At 44.3% G+C, this 17,043-nt stretch overlaps 1 protein-coding gene across 1 annotated transcript in view; it reads right to left on the minus strand.

Annotated features, from left to right (window-relative positions):
* The window catches only part of MGA (MAX dimerization protein MGA), a 2,673,741-nt gene that overhangs the window by 150,703 nt on the left and 2,505,995 nt on the right, over positions 1-17,043 (minus strand). Inside the window, exon 22 of the mRNA XM_044060555.1 lies at positions 4,260-4,427. Within this exon, the coding sequence (XP_043916490.1) occupies positions 4,260-4,427 (168 nt within the window). The remainder of the gene's footprint in view (positions 1-4,259; positions 4,428-17,043) is intronic.

The raw sequence follows: 17,043 nt of genomic DNA on the forward strand, positions 1-17,043 counted from the left end.
GTGGGATCTCATGGATGACTAAATTTACTAACAGCTTCCGAATTCTGATGGTTGCATCCCTTATCTGACAGGGTGACACATCTGGAAGATATTTGGGATTATGCTTGCAGTTTCTAAAAATGGAACTGTACAGCATCAGCACCAGTGGCTTGGGACATGTCATCAGCAGCATTAGGCAGCAGACACATAGATGGACACATTAGCTACGGACTGCAAGATGGACAACTGAGTATCCAGAGTCTTCTGAGACCTCCAGAGTCTGCTGTGCCTTATCTACCCTTGACACGTCTGACACAATGTCATTCTGAACTCTCATCAAGTGAGCGAGATAGTTTAACACCCTCAGTGCAAACATGCCTGAGGTGTAGGAGCAGTTCCTTAAATGATCCAAAGTCAGAGACTTTCTATTCAGGGGAAAAACTGGCAAACTCTCTTCTGAGATATCCTCCTTAGTGTCCACCACTACCACAACAGCATGAGCAATATGCCAGTGTTGCTGGTCCTTGGAAGTGGTGAGAATCTTTCCCAGTCTGTTTGGAACTGGTTCCACTGTATCGGGATTCTTCCACACCCTCCAAGACCTAGGTCAATAAGTGTGTCTGGAGGGGGAACTACCCGGGACGTGGATGGACCCACCAGAAAGGCCTAAATATACTGACTTTTGAGATGGGGCTTTGGCAGTGCAACCCCAATGCTGGTGAAGCAGCTGCAAAATACTGCCAGAGAGGCATCACTGCAGTGGGATTTAGGGGACTCCTCTCCTTCATCCAGGACAGTATCCTTGGTAAGAAAATCCAGGTGCTTCCTCTTGCCAGACACTTCCTATGCTGGAGAATCCAGGAGGCAGGGGGCAGACTGGAGACCACCTGGTGTGAGCTGTTTTGGAGCAGACTTGACATGTGTTTACTAGCATACACATTGATGGAGAGATATCAGTTGCAGCTGACCCCTCCTTCTCCTGATACGACAGCATCCTTGCTACAAAGCCAAAGGCAGAAGCTAAAGTTGGCAACTAATGGTCCGCAGACTTAGGATGAGAAGATCCAAAAGTTATACTGGACTCCAGAGTAGTGCCAACCTACTCCATCGCCGAGACTGGAGCCATGCTGTCAACAGCAGAAGCACTGAATGGGAGCGACAACCCTGAAAACAGCGATCCAGAGACCCTTGTCTCGACATGTCAGTTCTGAGGTCTACTTGGCTCCAAAGCTGCAGGAGTTGAGGGAATCAAGGCTGTGACAGGTGCCTAAAATTGGACAAGCCATTGGATCCGACCCTAGGAAAGGGAAGGTAACTAGCTCTGATGAACTGGAACCATAAGGCTGGAGGGAGAAAACTAGCTTGATGGAGCCGAAGCTTCGGGTCAAGGACCTGAAGCTTAAGGGATCAGTCCTAACTGTGTCTAGGCTTGTAACAAGGACCTTATCAGCTGCTCCAAGTAAGCAGGTCTTACACTTCCAACCAAATAAGATGACTGAGATGATGAAGCTACAGATGAATGCCGGAAGGCTTGCTTGCTCAATGATGGCTTTTAACACCAGATTTGAAATGTAGATGCTTGGATCTGAGGTGTAGACAGTAACAAAGGGGTGTAGGGAGAAAAAGTCCTGCCTGAGGGAGCTTCCTTCAACAAGAAAGGACTAACGACACTCAAGGATGGTGTCCTTACTTGCAGCTTGTGCTAAAAGTGGTAGGAGCCAATGATGGAGCCAAAAATACTGGGGGAACCAAGGGTCTTTGGACTTCTATTTCTGGCACACCAGAAGAAGAGGGAGCCAATTGTTTTCAATCTCCCTTTGAAGGTTTAGGGGTCCTTAGAGCCCTGCTTATAACCCTGGACACCCTTGCGAAAATCAGTCTGCTGACAACAAACCTTTTAGGACCAAACTGACCCTTTGGTCATTAACAGTGTTAGCACCAAAGCCCTCGAGGATAATGCGCAACAACTCAATGTGAGTGGCCCCGAGATAATACACACATGTCATGGCCATCTTCATAAGGGAGTTTGTGGCTGCATGCTACACATTTCTTAAACCCCTTCTCATAAACCACAATAGAACAAATACTAAAACACTCTAACCCACACTAGGAGCAAAAAGCCTGCTAACAAGAAGAAACACAAGTAAAAGTAACTGCCTATGCTTCCGACCTACCTGTACAAACAAATGAGCAAAATCTGCAAAACTAGGGTAGAGGAACAAGGAAAAAGCTCAAGCTACAATTTAAACCTCACAAAAAAGGATACACTCCCTAGAGCTAGCGACCAAACTGCTGTCCAGGAAAGGTGGCAAATGAAAGCTGAGGTAATCCTAGTTGAGAAGGGGATTATGAGTAGAGGAGGTGGAACTCTGCGGGCTGAAATTATTGGAATATGGCCAATCTTGGATCTGATAACCCACAGGATGAATCCAGCTGGGACAAACATCAGATCTTGGGTTGAACACAACACTGTGATCAGTGTAATATGCATCTCACCTGGACATGGGATACTATAATCAAAGTCATTTGTGTGAAGCTCTTACCTTTTCTCTCTGCAATGTCTGCATTCACAGCACAATTTGTGCATCACATACAATTAACAAGTAGCTTAAAAGAGCCCAGTAATCGAAACACTAATAGTACTGCATCAATAATGCTATTACATGACATCCACTGGTCAAGAAATCTCTGTTCCTGTAGGGTCCAATTTGTTTAAAGCACATTAAAGAACTGGCTTTTGTTTTAAGACTGACCAAGCATAAAGAATGGCCACCATACATGCATCTATGTACATGTATGTATGTACATCTATGTATCTATATACAGCTGCACTATGTGCTACGTGTCTATAAAGTGACATATAAAGGAAAAGAGAAAACTTCTGGTGTGCCACTAAGACATCCCAGTAAGCAGTACACTTAAGTGAAAGACAAGTGCAAACAAAAGATGATGTTTATCAGCCGGTAACATTACTTACTTTTACTGATCAATGCTGCAGTATGAAACAGTTAACTCAAACAACTTAAAGCATTACCTCTCAAGCTACAACTTAAAACTGGTCAAGAGCTACATTAAGACTTATTCGAATATTTTTTTTTTCTACATCAGTAGGATGTCTTCCTGGGACAAATACTCCATTACAATTAACTTTTATATTAATTTGAGGCACCTTTCCAAAGCTCTTTTTGTCAAGATGAAAAAAATCAACTCATCTTAGCTCATATAAAGAAAACAAATATTATGAAGCTATCATTTGGCAAACAGTGTATATATAATGTCCCCACGCTCATCTGAGTTACAAAGGAACAAGTGATACTTTTCTGAATTTAGAATATTTAAGTGTGTAATTCAAAAACATATAAAAATGTTTTTTGAGAGGAGGAGGCACTCTCTTCCTGTAACATATAAACTTAATGCACCATTACACTACACTGGAAAAAACGAAAACATCCTTAAAATGCACCTCCACCTCGCACAAGCCAACTGTGGTAAAGCATACTAACAATATGAACAGAGAGATGCTTGGCCACATACTCTTCAAAGAATTGCTGACATACCCCGATGCTACAGCTACCTGTATTCCTCTGCCACAGTCATAAAATATAACAAGAAAAGCAAATCGGTTGCAAGCCACTGCACCCTGTAGGTGCAGCTTATACAATAAATCTGAGACTGCAGAACCTTTGGTTCAAGACAACTGCCAAGTATTCCTTCCTCTCTGTGGATGTGCAATCATGAAAATATTTTATAAATCAAATACAGGGAATGAAGGAAGTCAAAAAACTCTTCCCATTATTCGCAGCTGGTACTTCTGCTATGACTTGTCTGAATATTGGAGACTAGTTGTGGTGTTACATTACCAAAAAAGAATGACCGGTAGTTCAGCTAACTTATTTTCAAGGACGTTTACTGCTCTTCTGCAAAGACTATAACAGTAAAGCCAGTCTTAGGTTAAAGGGAATTATATAACTCCTTAGTCATATGGAGCTTGTCTGATATGAGTAGGAGGCCAGTACTGTAGAAGAATGTGATGGAGAAGAAGAGCATGAGTGCAGACAGCACACATTACATTACAGCCTTTGTTAACATCACACTGTAATCTGGGACATAAGTAACCATTCAGCAGATCATTCCAGTGCAGTCACCCCTCCTCCTAGGCTGGACTACCACTGCCTATTCTTCTCTACTCCTGGTCATTAAAGCAACAGTAGTGTCAACATATTCCTAAAAAGGGCAAACTGCAAAAAGACATAAATGGGTACTATCAACATGGAGCTTGCCTGGATGAGTAGGATAAGATTCTGAAGTCTGTACTGTAGTTGAAGGTGTTGGAGTTGAAGAACTCTGTACAAGCACAAATGGGACTGAACTTGCTGTAAATGGGCCAGAAAGCAGCCTTTTCACCTGAACAGATTTGCCTTGCAGCTGAAAAGTCAAAGCAGTTGGAGCTAAAATAAAAACAGAAATGTGAATACTAAGCAAACTGAAAATTTAAGTTTACGATATTTCTAATACAGATCTAAAATATTTTGAAATACCTGTAACATATTTCTAAAAATATTTCAGATAAATTTAATAAAAAATCAAATTATCCAATTTTGTCATTCAGTAAATGAAATACAATGTTATTGTTCTAATCCACTATTTTCTCCCACACCTACAAAAATGAGCACTTTAAAAATTAACTATCACACTCTAGCTTATGGTCACAGATGACAAAAATAGCATCAGCATTGATTTAAAGTCATAATATAGAAGTGAAATGAAAAGAGCACCTTATGGCTTTCATTATTAAGCTGAAACAGTAGTAGTAAATAATGGTTTTAGGGAACTATCAAAGATGAAAACACAGATCTTCAAGGAAAGTTAGTGCAACAGCAGATGGTTGCAAATGGTTTACCCACATTCTGTCTTGGTAAAACTGGTGTTTCAAAACTGCCCTTTTCCATATGAAGCTGAAAATGGTCTCATGGCTGGCCTCTTTGATTCATCAAGCTGGAAAGTCCTGCAGGGACAACGTGCTTGTGTGCCAGACAAGCCTGAAGTGCTAAACCAGATGCACGGTACAAGCAAAAATAAGCTGCAACAATAATAAGCCTATACTGTTTCATAAATATTCTGAAATAAAGACCATCTATAAAAATCCCATGTGAGGAAAGAAAGGGAAAAAAAAAGAAGCTTTACTTTTTAGTCACCTATTCTTGAAGGGCTAGATTATATTTTAAATGGATGAGTGTTTCTAAACATTGACCAACAAAACAAGCACAAAAGCTTGAAACATACACAAACAAATCACTATTTCTTGAAGGAGGTGGTGGATGGCAAGTCCTCCTCCACCCCCCCCCCCCATGCCCCCCTGGCTTCTTATACATACAAACTCTGAGATCGCACTACAGTGGAGAAAGGGCAAACTTGCCTATTTCTACCATTCTGTGATCTTGCACAGACAAAAAGCTGGTACAATTTGATCAAATACATTTTGATTATCTGTACTAGCTTTTTTCTTATCTTTAAATAAAGCAAGATCTGACCAACTGACTTGCACTCAAGAGCTACTGTTTATAAAGTACAGTTTTGTACCTACCATAAATGTAGATGTCCGAGAGGAATGCATCTGCAGTCTTTACAAATGGGTTGTCCTGTCATCAGGCAGCCCTTCGGTCGGCCGGATTCCAAAGTCTGGGTCTGGCTTCAGCTGGTGTCGCACTTCACCCGACGTCATTGCGGCAGTTATTTGGGTATAAAGGCATCAGCCGACGCCATTTTCCTCAGTGTTTCTTGCCCCAGATGCCAGGTGCCCTCTTGGATGGCTAAATTTGGATAAATGCCAAAGTTTCCAAATAGTAGAGAGCAAACACATAAAATAAGCATGTATGTACATATATACAAACAAATACACCATAATAGATCCCCCCCAAGCTAGCTGAAGATTGGCAAATACCCTAGGAGTACCTCAGAGGGGAAGGAGGGTGGGTAATCCTGACTGCAGATGCATTCCTCTCGGACATCTACATTTATGGTAGGTACAAAACTGTACTATATCCTTCAAGGATGCATCTGCAGTCTTTACAAATGGGTAGAATACCATAGCTAAACTAGGGGAGGAGGAAATGAGAAAAGATTATGGTGTAGTTAGGATCCCTTGCAAAACAGCAGTGGCAAAACCAGCACGGGATCTGGAGTATAGATGTAAGTTATAATGCTTGGCAAATGTATGCACGGAGGTCCAAGTAGCAGCCTCTATAATGTCCTTGGTAGCCACTCCTCGTAAGAAAGCTGTGGTAGTGGCTGTAGCCCTTGTGGAGTGAGGCCTGATGTTCTCTGGAGTTTTCTTTCCATGGTAGGAGTAACAAAATCTAATGCAATTTCCTATCCATTTGGAGATTGTCTGTTTAGAAATTGGTTTTCCTTCCTTTCCTGTTGCATATGCTACCAGAAGCTGGCCAGTCTTTCTATTGTTTTTTGTCCTGTCCAGGTAGTAGCGTAATTGTCTGTGTACATCCAAGGTATGTAAGAGCCTTTCTCCCCTGTTCTGTGGGTTGGGGAAGAATGCAGGAAGGTGGACAGCCTGATTTAAAGATACTCTGGATACCACCTTAGGCATAAATGTAGGATTTGTTCTCATGGACACTCTATCTTGATGGAAGATTAGGAAGGGTTGCACTGCCATTAATGCCTGTAGTTCAGAGACCCTTCTTGCTGAAGTTATTGCCAGCAGGAAAGCAGTCTTCCAGGATAAGTATTGTAATTCTGCTGTTGCTGCTGGTTCGAAAGGAGGAAGAGTCAGTTTTTCTAGCACAAAGTTCAAGTCCCATGCTGGCAATGGAGGTTTCCTGGGAGGTTTCACATTTTAATTCCTCTCAGAAACTGTCTGAGCAGAGGATGCGAGAAGACAGGAGGATCCAAGCTGTATTCTGCTGAAATAGCTGATGCATGTATCTTGATGGAAGAGTAGGACAGGCCTGTATGGAAGAGCTCCGCCAAGTACTCCAGGATGTTGGCTATGTTCACCAGTGTCACATCTTGCCCTTTTGCAGTACTCCAGATGAGATATATTTTCCATTTTGCTGCATAATTCTTTCTTGTTGAAGATCTATGAGCCTCCAGGATTATGTCTTTAACCCTTTGGGATAAATTTGGGTTAATTGCTGTTATGTAATGTTCCAGGCAGTTAGCTGCAGAGTTTTTAGGTTTGGATGCAGGATGTTGTAGTCGTTCTGTGTTAGCAGTAATGGGATCAGGGGCAGTGTCCATATTTGTCCCCGGGACATGCTCCTCAGCAGTGGATACCAATGTTGTCTTGGCCAGTCTGGGGCTATCAGAATGATCCTCGGACGTTCCTCTTTGATCTTGAGAAGCACCTTGTGCATTAAAGGAAGTGGAGGGAAGGCGTATGCTGTCAGGCTTTTCCAACTGAAAGATAGGGAGTCCACCTTCCAAGCAAGTGGGTGGTAAGTCCTTGTGCAGAATTTTTTCAACTGGTGATTGAATGGGGATGCAAACAAGTCTATTTGTGGTAATCCCCATTCTCTTGTGATGGTTTTGAAGATGTCCGGATGCAGCATCCATTAGTGGGCATCTGTTGTAGTTCTGCTTAATATGTCTGCTAGAATGTTTTCCTTCCCTGGTACATAAATTGCTTGTAACTGAATGTTGTAGCTCAGAGCCACATCCCATAGGTCCAGTGCCAGCCGGCATAGAGGGTATGAATGTGTGCCTCCCTGTTTGTTGATGTACCACATAACTGTGGTGTTGTCTGTCCTTATCATCAACTGGCCTTCTTGGAGAAAAGGTGTGAATGCCTGGATTGCCAATTTTACTGCCATCATTTCTTTTAGATTTATGTGCAGATGCAGCTGGTCTTGAGTCCATAGGCCTTGAATGCACTTGTCCATCATGTGTGCCCCCCAACCGAGGTCTGAGGCATCTGTCGTGATGGTTTATCTTGGTTGACTTTTGCAGAAGGGCAATCCTGTGTTTGATTGGCAGGCCTGAGCCCATCATAGGAACTCTTGTTTCAGGCATGGGATCATTGGAATTTTGGTTTCTAGGCTGTGCTGGTGCTGGGACCACAAATTCTTTAGGTACCACTGTAGCTTTCTCATATGCAGCCTGGCATGAGGGACCAGTATTATGCAGGATGCCATGAAGCCTATAGCTTGTAGCACTTTTCTTGCAGTTAAATGGTTCTGCTTTGTTAATGCCAAGAAGTAGAGAGGAAGTTGCTCTTTCTTTTCTGTAGTTAGAAATGCCATTTGTTTTGATGTGTCCAGTTCTGCACCCAGAAAGGTTATTCTTTGGGATGGAATCAGCCTTGACTTTTTTGTATTGACTGTATATCCCAGGGCTTGCAGCAGGTAGATGACTCTTTGTAAGTCTTCTGTTAGTTTGTTTATGTTGTCCGCTTGTATCAGGCAGTCGTCCAGGTAGGGATAGATTTGAATCCCCTGAAGTCTGCAATGAGCGATTACTGATGCCAGGCATTTCGTGAACACTCTGGGCGCAGTAGATAAGCCAAAAGGCAATGCTGAGAATTGATAATGCTCTGATCCTGCAAGAAATCTGAGGTATCTTCTGCAAATTGGTCTTATGGGGACGTGCAGGTATGCCTCCTTGAGATCTAGAGTTACCAGCCAAGACTCCTTGCCCAGCATGGGAAGAAGCTGCTGTAGGGTCAGCATTTTGAATTTTGGAACAATGAGGAATGTGTTTAAAGTGGACAGATCTAGAATAGGCCTCCATTTGTTTTCTTTTCTTGGTACCAGGAAGAGTCTGGAGTAAAATCACTTCCCTCGCTTCATAGATGGTACCTTTTCCACAGCTCTCATTTTTAATAATTGAGATATTTGTTTTAGAGCTTCTGTCCTTTGAGTAGGTGGTAGGTTCGGCATTCCTCTCTTTCCTGGTAGAGTATGGAAATGGAATCTGTAACCTTGGTCTATAGTTTGCAAAATCCATTTTTCTCTTGTAATGCAGTGCCAGTTTCTTGAAAATAAGGTTAGCTTTCCGCCTAAAGGTGCTTCTAGTTGTTCCCTGGTAGGCGGTGCCACCGCCAAGTCACTATGATTGAGTTGTTGTAGTGGTGGTGGCTGTATCCGTGCCTCGTTGGTTGTTACCCTGCCACTGGCGACCCCTGTAGGCACCCCTTGATTGGTTTCTGCCTCTAGAGCGCCTATTCCTGCCTCTTTGTGTCTTAGAGGAGTCTGGAAAGGACCAATTCTTGGAGGGCCAGTTCCTGCTAAACCTTGGAGGTTGAACTTGCAAGAAATCTTTCACTGTCTGCACAGATTTTGCTTTCTCTTCCATCTTTTTTAGTACCTGCTGTGCAGGGGAACCAAATAAATTGACCTTGTCCATAGGTGCATCCAAAAGCTTAGATTTGACATGGTCTGGTAATGCCTGTTCTTTCAACCATGCATGCCTCCTGATAACTGTGCCAGTCATGGCTGATCTAAAGGAAGCCTCCAGTGCATCATAGCCACATTTTAAAGAATGGTTACTAACCTGCTGTATGTTATGTACCATTTCTTGAACATACCTTTTATCTAAAGATTCTTCAGAGGACAGCTTTTAGTCAACTGGTCAAGCATAAACTCTTGATATTGAATCATATGAAATTGGCAGTTCAAAGCTCTAGCTGACAAAGTAGCAGAGGTGTAAACTTTTTTACCCCATCTCTCTAAGGACCTGGATTCCCTTTCAGAGGGGAGGGGGTTTTTAGAAGAAGTAGCTGCTACAGCTTTTGGACCCTGGGAGATAGTCTCTGGATCTGCAAAAGGAGCCTTATATAAGTGGTGATGAGTGTCCGGGACCCTGTAGTACCTATCGGGCTTAGCAGGAGCTGGAGGTAAAGTATCAGGAGCAGTGCAAGCATCATTAAATGCATCATCAACAACAGGAAGGACTGGAGGTATAGCTAAAGGCCTATGCTGTGGCAAATGTAGAAAGGTCCTAAGCCTTTTTCTAGAGTCTGAGAAATCTTGGCCCTGCCACTGAAATTGTTCCCTCATAGCATGCAAAGTTTCCCCAAAGGAAAATTCCTCAGGAGGAGAGGCTGAAGGGATGGACTCCTCAGCATCAGAGTCTTCGTAAGGAGAATAAGAAGCCTCAGGAGGGTCTGTATGTTCTGAGTCATCAGAGGAATCATCTGTGGATACTGGCTCAGGAGGCTCTGCTCTAGGCCTGTTTTCTGGAGGAGGGAGAGAGGCCCTGTCTGGATGAGGCTGGACTCCACGAATTAAAGAGATGAGATCCTCAGCCAAAGAAAGCATATGGGAGCTGGTGCTGGGCCTGTGAGAGGGGGGCTTGGCAGGCACAGGTTTTGATGATTTGGCTGCTTTAGCCCTGGCAAAGGCCTTAATAGACATAGCTGGAGGAGGCCTAGCAGCTCCACGTGCAGGGGTAGAAACATCCAGGGGGATGGTGTCTGATAAATCCTGTGAAACCGCAACAGAAGGTTGGATTTCAGAAGCCGTTTCTACCAGGTTAGAAGAGGCCTCGGTAGAAGGCAAGTTATCGGCTGAAGAAAGAACCGCTTGCTCGGCTTCGGCCGAAACCGAGACACTCGTGGTTTGCTTAACCGCGGTTTCGGCCGAAACCGCGGACCGCGAGTGTCGGTCCTTTTCTTTACGCTTCTTGGTTATTTGCGTAGTCGGAGGATCCGACGGCATAATGTAGGCAAAATCGGAGCCGAAAATCTGTTCAGCAAAGTCCGATCGACGTCTAAGCGTCCGCCGGTTAAAAGAAGCACAGGCTAGACAAGATGCTACGTCGTGGTCTGGGCCTAAACAATGTATGCAGTAGGAGTGGAAATCTTTATGAGGTATTTGTTTCCCACAAGATAAACAGTTATTAACTTTTTCTGACATCGGCTGAGGCAAGAAAGAGTCCCCAATGGGGTACTTAGCTTTATAGAAGTCTTCGAAGTAGTATTCGGTAGTAGTAATCTCTGGATCTGACCGACCGGCACTTGCGAACAGCTTCTGCTTCGGGCGCCACGCGGCAAGAAAGACTGAGGAAAATGGCGTCGGCTGATGCCTTTATACCCGAATAACTGCCGCAATGACGTTGGGTGAAGTGCGACACCAGCCGAAGCCAGACTCAGACTTTGGAATCCGGCCGACCGAAGGGCTGCCTGACGACAGGACAACCCATTTGTAAAGACTGCAGATGCATCCTTGAAGGACATCTGCACAACTACACCACATTCTCCATGGAGTACAAAATAATAATAAATCATTACAGCGGACAATAATCCAGAAAAGTACTTTATTACAAGTTATAGGATCCACCACGGCTGTGCTGAAACATATCCTGTGTCTGTGTGAACAGCAGTTCACAATATGCCTTCTAAGAGAACCTTAACACAGACATTTGTAAAATATGCTCCTGAAGTAGCTGCTAGTCTAGTGGAATGTACTGTAATGGTGATTTGCATAGGTTTATTGTATTATAATAAAAAGCAATATGGGCCTTCCTTCCTTCAAGGAAATACAAAAATGACGTTATGTACTGACCATAACCCTCCATCTGTGTTGTCGATCTTCATTCTTCCTCACAAATGGGTATGGATCCGAGCTGTTGGATGCAACTCAGCCGATGCTACAGCTAGCAGCCACTAGATCTGCTGAGCTTCTCCCTTACCCACAACACACCATGCCAACTACCTCATATCTTGTTTGCTGCTACATAGTGTAGAAGGATAAGAAGAAATACGGGAAACCATATCCATTGTCATATAAACATGTAAATGTACCTGTTCAGAGACCGCATAACTGCTCCTTCCTCCAGAAGTCATGGACAATGGTAGGTGGGAGGGGAGGTGAGGAAAGAATAAAAATCGACAAATTAAATGAAACATCATGAGTACACAACTTCTTTATCTGATGTTGTCAATCTTCATTCTATCCTCACAAATGGAACAGCTTCCCTAGTTATGTGAATCCAGGGCGGACTCAAGGAAGGATATTCCTGAGCACCATAGAACCAAACAACGCCCTGCCTCTGGAGACCAGATCCAATTTGTAATGAGTCATAAAGGCATGAGAAGCTCAAGTTGCTGCTACACAAATGGCATCCACAGACATCCTAGACTGAAAAACTGTGGAAGTAGCCACAGATCTACTGGAGTGTGCTTTTAATGGATGTGTAAGAGAAATGCCTAATTTATTATACAGAAAGGAGATGCAAATTGTTAACCACTTTGAAAGAATAAATTTTGGTCCACAAAAGAAAACAAATAGTTGGTCTGCTTTCCTGATTTTTTTCTGTTCTATGTAGACAGAAACACAACTGTCTATGAACATATAGTAAATGCAAGTTATATTCTCCTTTGTTGGTAAAGTTAGGAAAAAATACTGGCAAACTGATAGAACTATTAATGTTGGATTCTGACACCACTTTTGGAAGAAAGGATGGACTGGTATGCAAGGTTAGTCTAGCTTTGTGAAAAGCCAAGTAAAGAGGTTTAGAAGATAGTGCTTGGATCTCAGAAATTCTTGTGGAAGTGATAGAAACCAGCAAAAAGGTCTTCCATGAGAGAAATTTAAGGTCACATGTAGCTGCTAGCTCAAAAGGAGGTTGTATAAGAGACTGCAGCATTAACTTTAGTTCTCTTGGAGGTGTAGGGTCTTTAAGGAGGTTTTAGAAGGCCTGTCTCTTTAAGGCCTTGCTCAAACTAGTGAGAAGCTATGGGTGCGCCATTCAATCCTGTATGGTAATTGGACATTGCTGCTAACTGTACCTAATGGTTGAGGTACTAGCACTGTTTTGAAAAAGGTGAGCAAGGAAATAGTACAGTTGTGTACACTTACCATAAATGTATATGTTCGAGTGCATTCACTGTTGCAGTCATCACATTTGGGTTATCCCTGCCAGGGTAGCCCTTGGCCGGCCCGAATACCAGAGACTTATTATTTCTGCATTGGTTGCTGTCGCATCAGGACTGATGTCAGGTCGTCAGTAGTCTAAAGTAAGGCAGCCAACGCCATTACATCAGTTTTTCTTGCCCTAACCTGTCAGGAGCCCCAAAGTAGGAGCCAGGTTGTGGTGGAAGAACCCCACCAGTAGAAAGTAAATACCAATATGTCCCTTGTGTGGAAAGAGAAGAAAGGGGGATGGAGGGAGGGAAAAGTACAGTTTTGTACCTACCATAAATGTAGATGTTCGAGGATCCCCATTGCATAGTACTATTGTATATAGTCCGGCGTCGCCAGCCGGCCCCATAGAGAGAGTATAGTGGTTGACGCCGGGGCAGGAGAAGACGGCCAGTACGCCAGGGTACTAATGCGCCAGGACTGCAACAGTGAATACACTCCAACATCTACATTTATGGTAAGTGTACACAACTGTACCATGTTCTTCGTGCTTCACTGCTGCAGTCATCACATTTGGGTTGATTCCCAAAGCTGAGGAATTGGGTGGAGGCAGTCAAGGAATCTAGGGGCTGGCTAGGATGTCCTGCAAGACTGCAGAGGCAAACCCTGTCCTGAACTTGGAGAAGAGAGGCAGGTGGTAATGTTTGCTAAAAGTGTGAACAGATGTCCTGGTGGGGACTCCTCTGAGGAAAGCTGCAAAGGTGGAGGCTGCTCTGGTGGAGTGAGTGCTGACCCCCTTGGGGTGAGGCTTTCCATGTTATTTGTAGCAGAAATGGATGCAGTGTGCTATCCATTTGGAGATGGTTTGTTTGGAGATGGCTTTGCCTTCTGCCCCTGTAGCAAGGCTAACCACCAACTGATCAGACTTTCTGAAGGATTTAGTCCTATCCAGATAGAATCTGAGCTGTCTGTGCACATCTAGAGAGTGAAGGATACTTTCCCCCTTGTTCTGGGGATTAGGAAAAAGGTGGGCAAATGAATGGATTGGTTGAGAGAGACACTGGACACCACCTTGGGCATGCAGGATGGGTTAGTTCTGAGGGATACCCTGTCAGCATGGAAGATGACGAAGGGTTCCACAGCCATGAGCGCTTGGAGCTCGGAGACTCTTCTGGCTGAAGTGATGGCCAAAAGGAAAGCTGTCTTCCAGGAGAGAAATTTTAGCTCTGCAGGAGAAGCTGGATCAAAAGGGGGCAGGGTGAGCTTTTCCAACACAAAGTTAAGGTCCCAAGCTGGGGTTGGTGCTCTTCTGGGTGGCCTCAAGTTATTAGCCCATCTTAGGAAATGTTTGATCAAAGGGTGTGAGAAAAAGGGGCTGCTCAGTGAGGAAATGAGCAGAGGTAGCAGCGGGATGAATTTTTATAGAGGATAAAGAGAGGCCACTGTGTAGTAGGTCAGCTAAGGAAGATAATCCTTTGGGTGGGCACCTGTTTGGATTTCTTTTCGTTGACTGTGTACCCTAGGGAAGTTAGTAGGGTCTTTATAAAGGCCAGGTGCTTGAGCAGCTTTTTCCTGGCTGTCTGCCTGAATAAGGCAGTCATCTTAAGTATGGGTAAATCTGGATATTCCTTTGTCTGCAAAAGGCAATGGCCGGAGCCAGACATTTTGTGAAAACTCTGGGAGCAGTAGATTAGCCAAAGGGAAGTGTACAGAATTGAAAGTGTTGCGACTCTGCCCTGAAATGGAGATATTTCCTGCATGATTCCCTGACAGGGACTGTGGAGGTAGGCCTCTTTTAGATCTACGGTGGCCAGCCAAGCGTCCTTGGAGACCATGGGTAGCAGCTGCTGGAGGGTGAGCATTTTGAATTTTGGGATCACCAGGAAGGTGTTTAGAATGGATAGATCGAGGATGGGGCTCTTTTCTGGGCACCAGAAAGTCCTGAGTAGAAACCTTGGCCTATCTGTTCTGCAGGAACGTGCTCTACTGCCCTCATAGAAAGCAGGGAAATGATTTGCTTTTGAGCCTCTGCCCACTGGTTTGGAGGTAGATCTGGGAATCCTTTTGGGGTTGGAAGGGTGTGGAAGGAAAATTTGTATCCCTGAGACACTATGTTGAGAACCAGTGGTTGTTGGTAATAGTGGCCCAGGTGCTAGCGTGAAAGGAGAGTTTTCCTCCTAGGGGTAAGTGAAGGTGGGCAGAGGGGAGGGGGAGGGGGAGGTGAGTCATTGTGAGTTCTTGCTATAAGGGGGTGGCTTAGAACTCCCTGGTTTTGAAGTGGAGGTAGTCCACTGCTTAGATCTCTGCATTCCCTGTGGCTGCTGTCTGGGGGGGTCTGGTTCCCCGGGGCCTGGGTTGGAGTGGCTTAGTGGGAGCAGGAAAGGACCAGTGCTTGGTGGGACAATGCCTGCTGAACCTGGGTGGCTAGACCTGTAAGAAATCCTTAACTGTCTACATAGATTTTGCTTTTTCTTTCATCTTTTTTAAGACCACTTCTGCCTTAGTGCTAAATAGGCTGTCTTTGTGCAAGGGGGCATCCAACAATTTAGATCTGACATGGTCTGGCAGAGGCTGTTCCTTAAGCCATTCATGGCTTCTAATGACAGATCCAGTGACTGCTGCCCTGCAAGAAGCTTCTAGGGCGTCAAAACCACACTGCAAGGTGTGTTTAGTTACTTGACTTGCAGAATGTATTAACTCTTGTAACTCTTTAGATTCTGCACAAGCAGGAAAGGAGGACATTTTTTGTTTGAGGAGTTTAAGGGTGTGTTGCTGAAATTTTAGCATATGGAAGTGACAATTTAGTGCCCTAATAGCAAGAGCAGCTGAGGTGTATACTTTTTTACTCCATCTGTCTAGTGCTCAGGAATCCCTATCTGAGGGGGTGGGATTCTTAGAAAGAGGTTGCTTTAATCCCTTTAGTCCCATGAGAAATTACCTCAGGGTCAACAGTAAGATTTTTAAAAAGAAATTTGTGCGAGTCAGGGACTCTATACTACCTGTCCTTTTTTCTGGGTGCAGGAGGGATGGTGTCAGGAGTCAAGCTGGATTCCAGGAAAACATCCTCCACAACATCCAGGACTGCGTGGGTGGCCAAGGGTCTGTGCTGTGGAAGATCTAAGAATTCCCTGAGTCTCTTTAGACTGAGGGTAGTCTTGACTCTCCCATTGGAAATGCTTCCTTAAGGTATGAAGGATTTCCCCAATGGAAAATTCCTCTGGGGGAGAGGCTGAAAGGGTGGAACCCTCTGCATCAGAATCCTCATAAGTAGAGAGGGGTTGCATGTCTTCAGATTCAGATGCATCAGAGTCATCTGACTCTTGTTCAGAAAAAACTACAGGTGTCAGATCTTTTTTCCTTTTGGAGCGGGTAGCTTGGCTTCCCCTGATCAGCATTATAAGGTCTTCCGTCATTTTAAGCATTTGAGACTGAGGCAAGGAAGCAGGTGCCTGAGATTGGGAGTCAGTTTCTTGGACGGTAGTCGTGAAAGAAGACGTCAGTTTGTGTTGAGAATCAGTAGTGCAAGGGGCTTTCTCGGAAGCCGGTGCCTGCTCAGCAGCTCCGGACCCATCCAATGTAAAGACTACCGCAGGTTCCTTAGTTGAAGAGTTTTGCGGCATACCAGAATCTGAAAGGGTCTCAGTAGTGGCCTGTGAATCCACAGAAGCAGGCATCAGGGGCCTCACTGAGGACTGGAGAACTGACGACTAGCTTAACAGAAGCGTCGTTGATAGGTTTGGACCTATGTGGTCTGTCTCTGTCTTTATCTTTACGTTTTTTCAGAAGATCTGCTGTCGGATGGCTTACCGAAGCCATACTGGAATTCGAGGACTGTAAGTGAAAATATCTAGCTACAATAAGGGCACGGCGACGGACTGTTCTGGCGTTGAACAAAGCACAGAAGCAACAACGGGGGATATCGTGGCCTGGGCCTAAACAAGTGACGCAGTAAGAATGAAAGTCTCGGTGTGGTATTTGCTTTCCACAGGCGAGACAAAAATTAACTTTTTCTGACATCGGTTAGTGCAAGAAAAAAGGATCCCCAATGGGGTACTTAGCTTTAGAAGACTTCAACTTCGATTCAGTAGACGAAACTCAGATAGTGGCCGACAGGCACTCGTGCGAATTGCTTCGGCTTCGGGCTCCATGGCAAGAAAGACTGATGTAATGGCGCCAGCTGCCTTACTTTATACTACTGACGTTCTGACGTCAGTCCTGAAGCAACAGCAACCGTCGGAGAAATACTAAT

The sequence above is a fragment of the Protopterus annectens genome, chromosome 2.part0, assembly GCF_019279795.1.
Source record: "Protopterus annectens isolate FY-2018-M chromosome 2.part0, PAN1.0, whole genome shotgun sequence".
NCBI classification, from domain to species: domain Eukaryota; kingdom Metazoa; phylum Chordata; order Ceratodontiformes; family Protopteridae; genus Protopterus; species Protopterus annectens.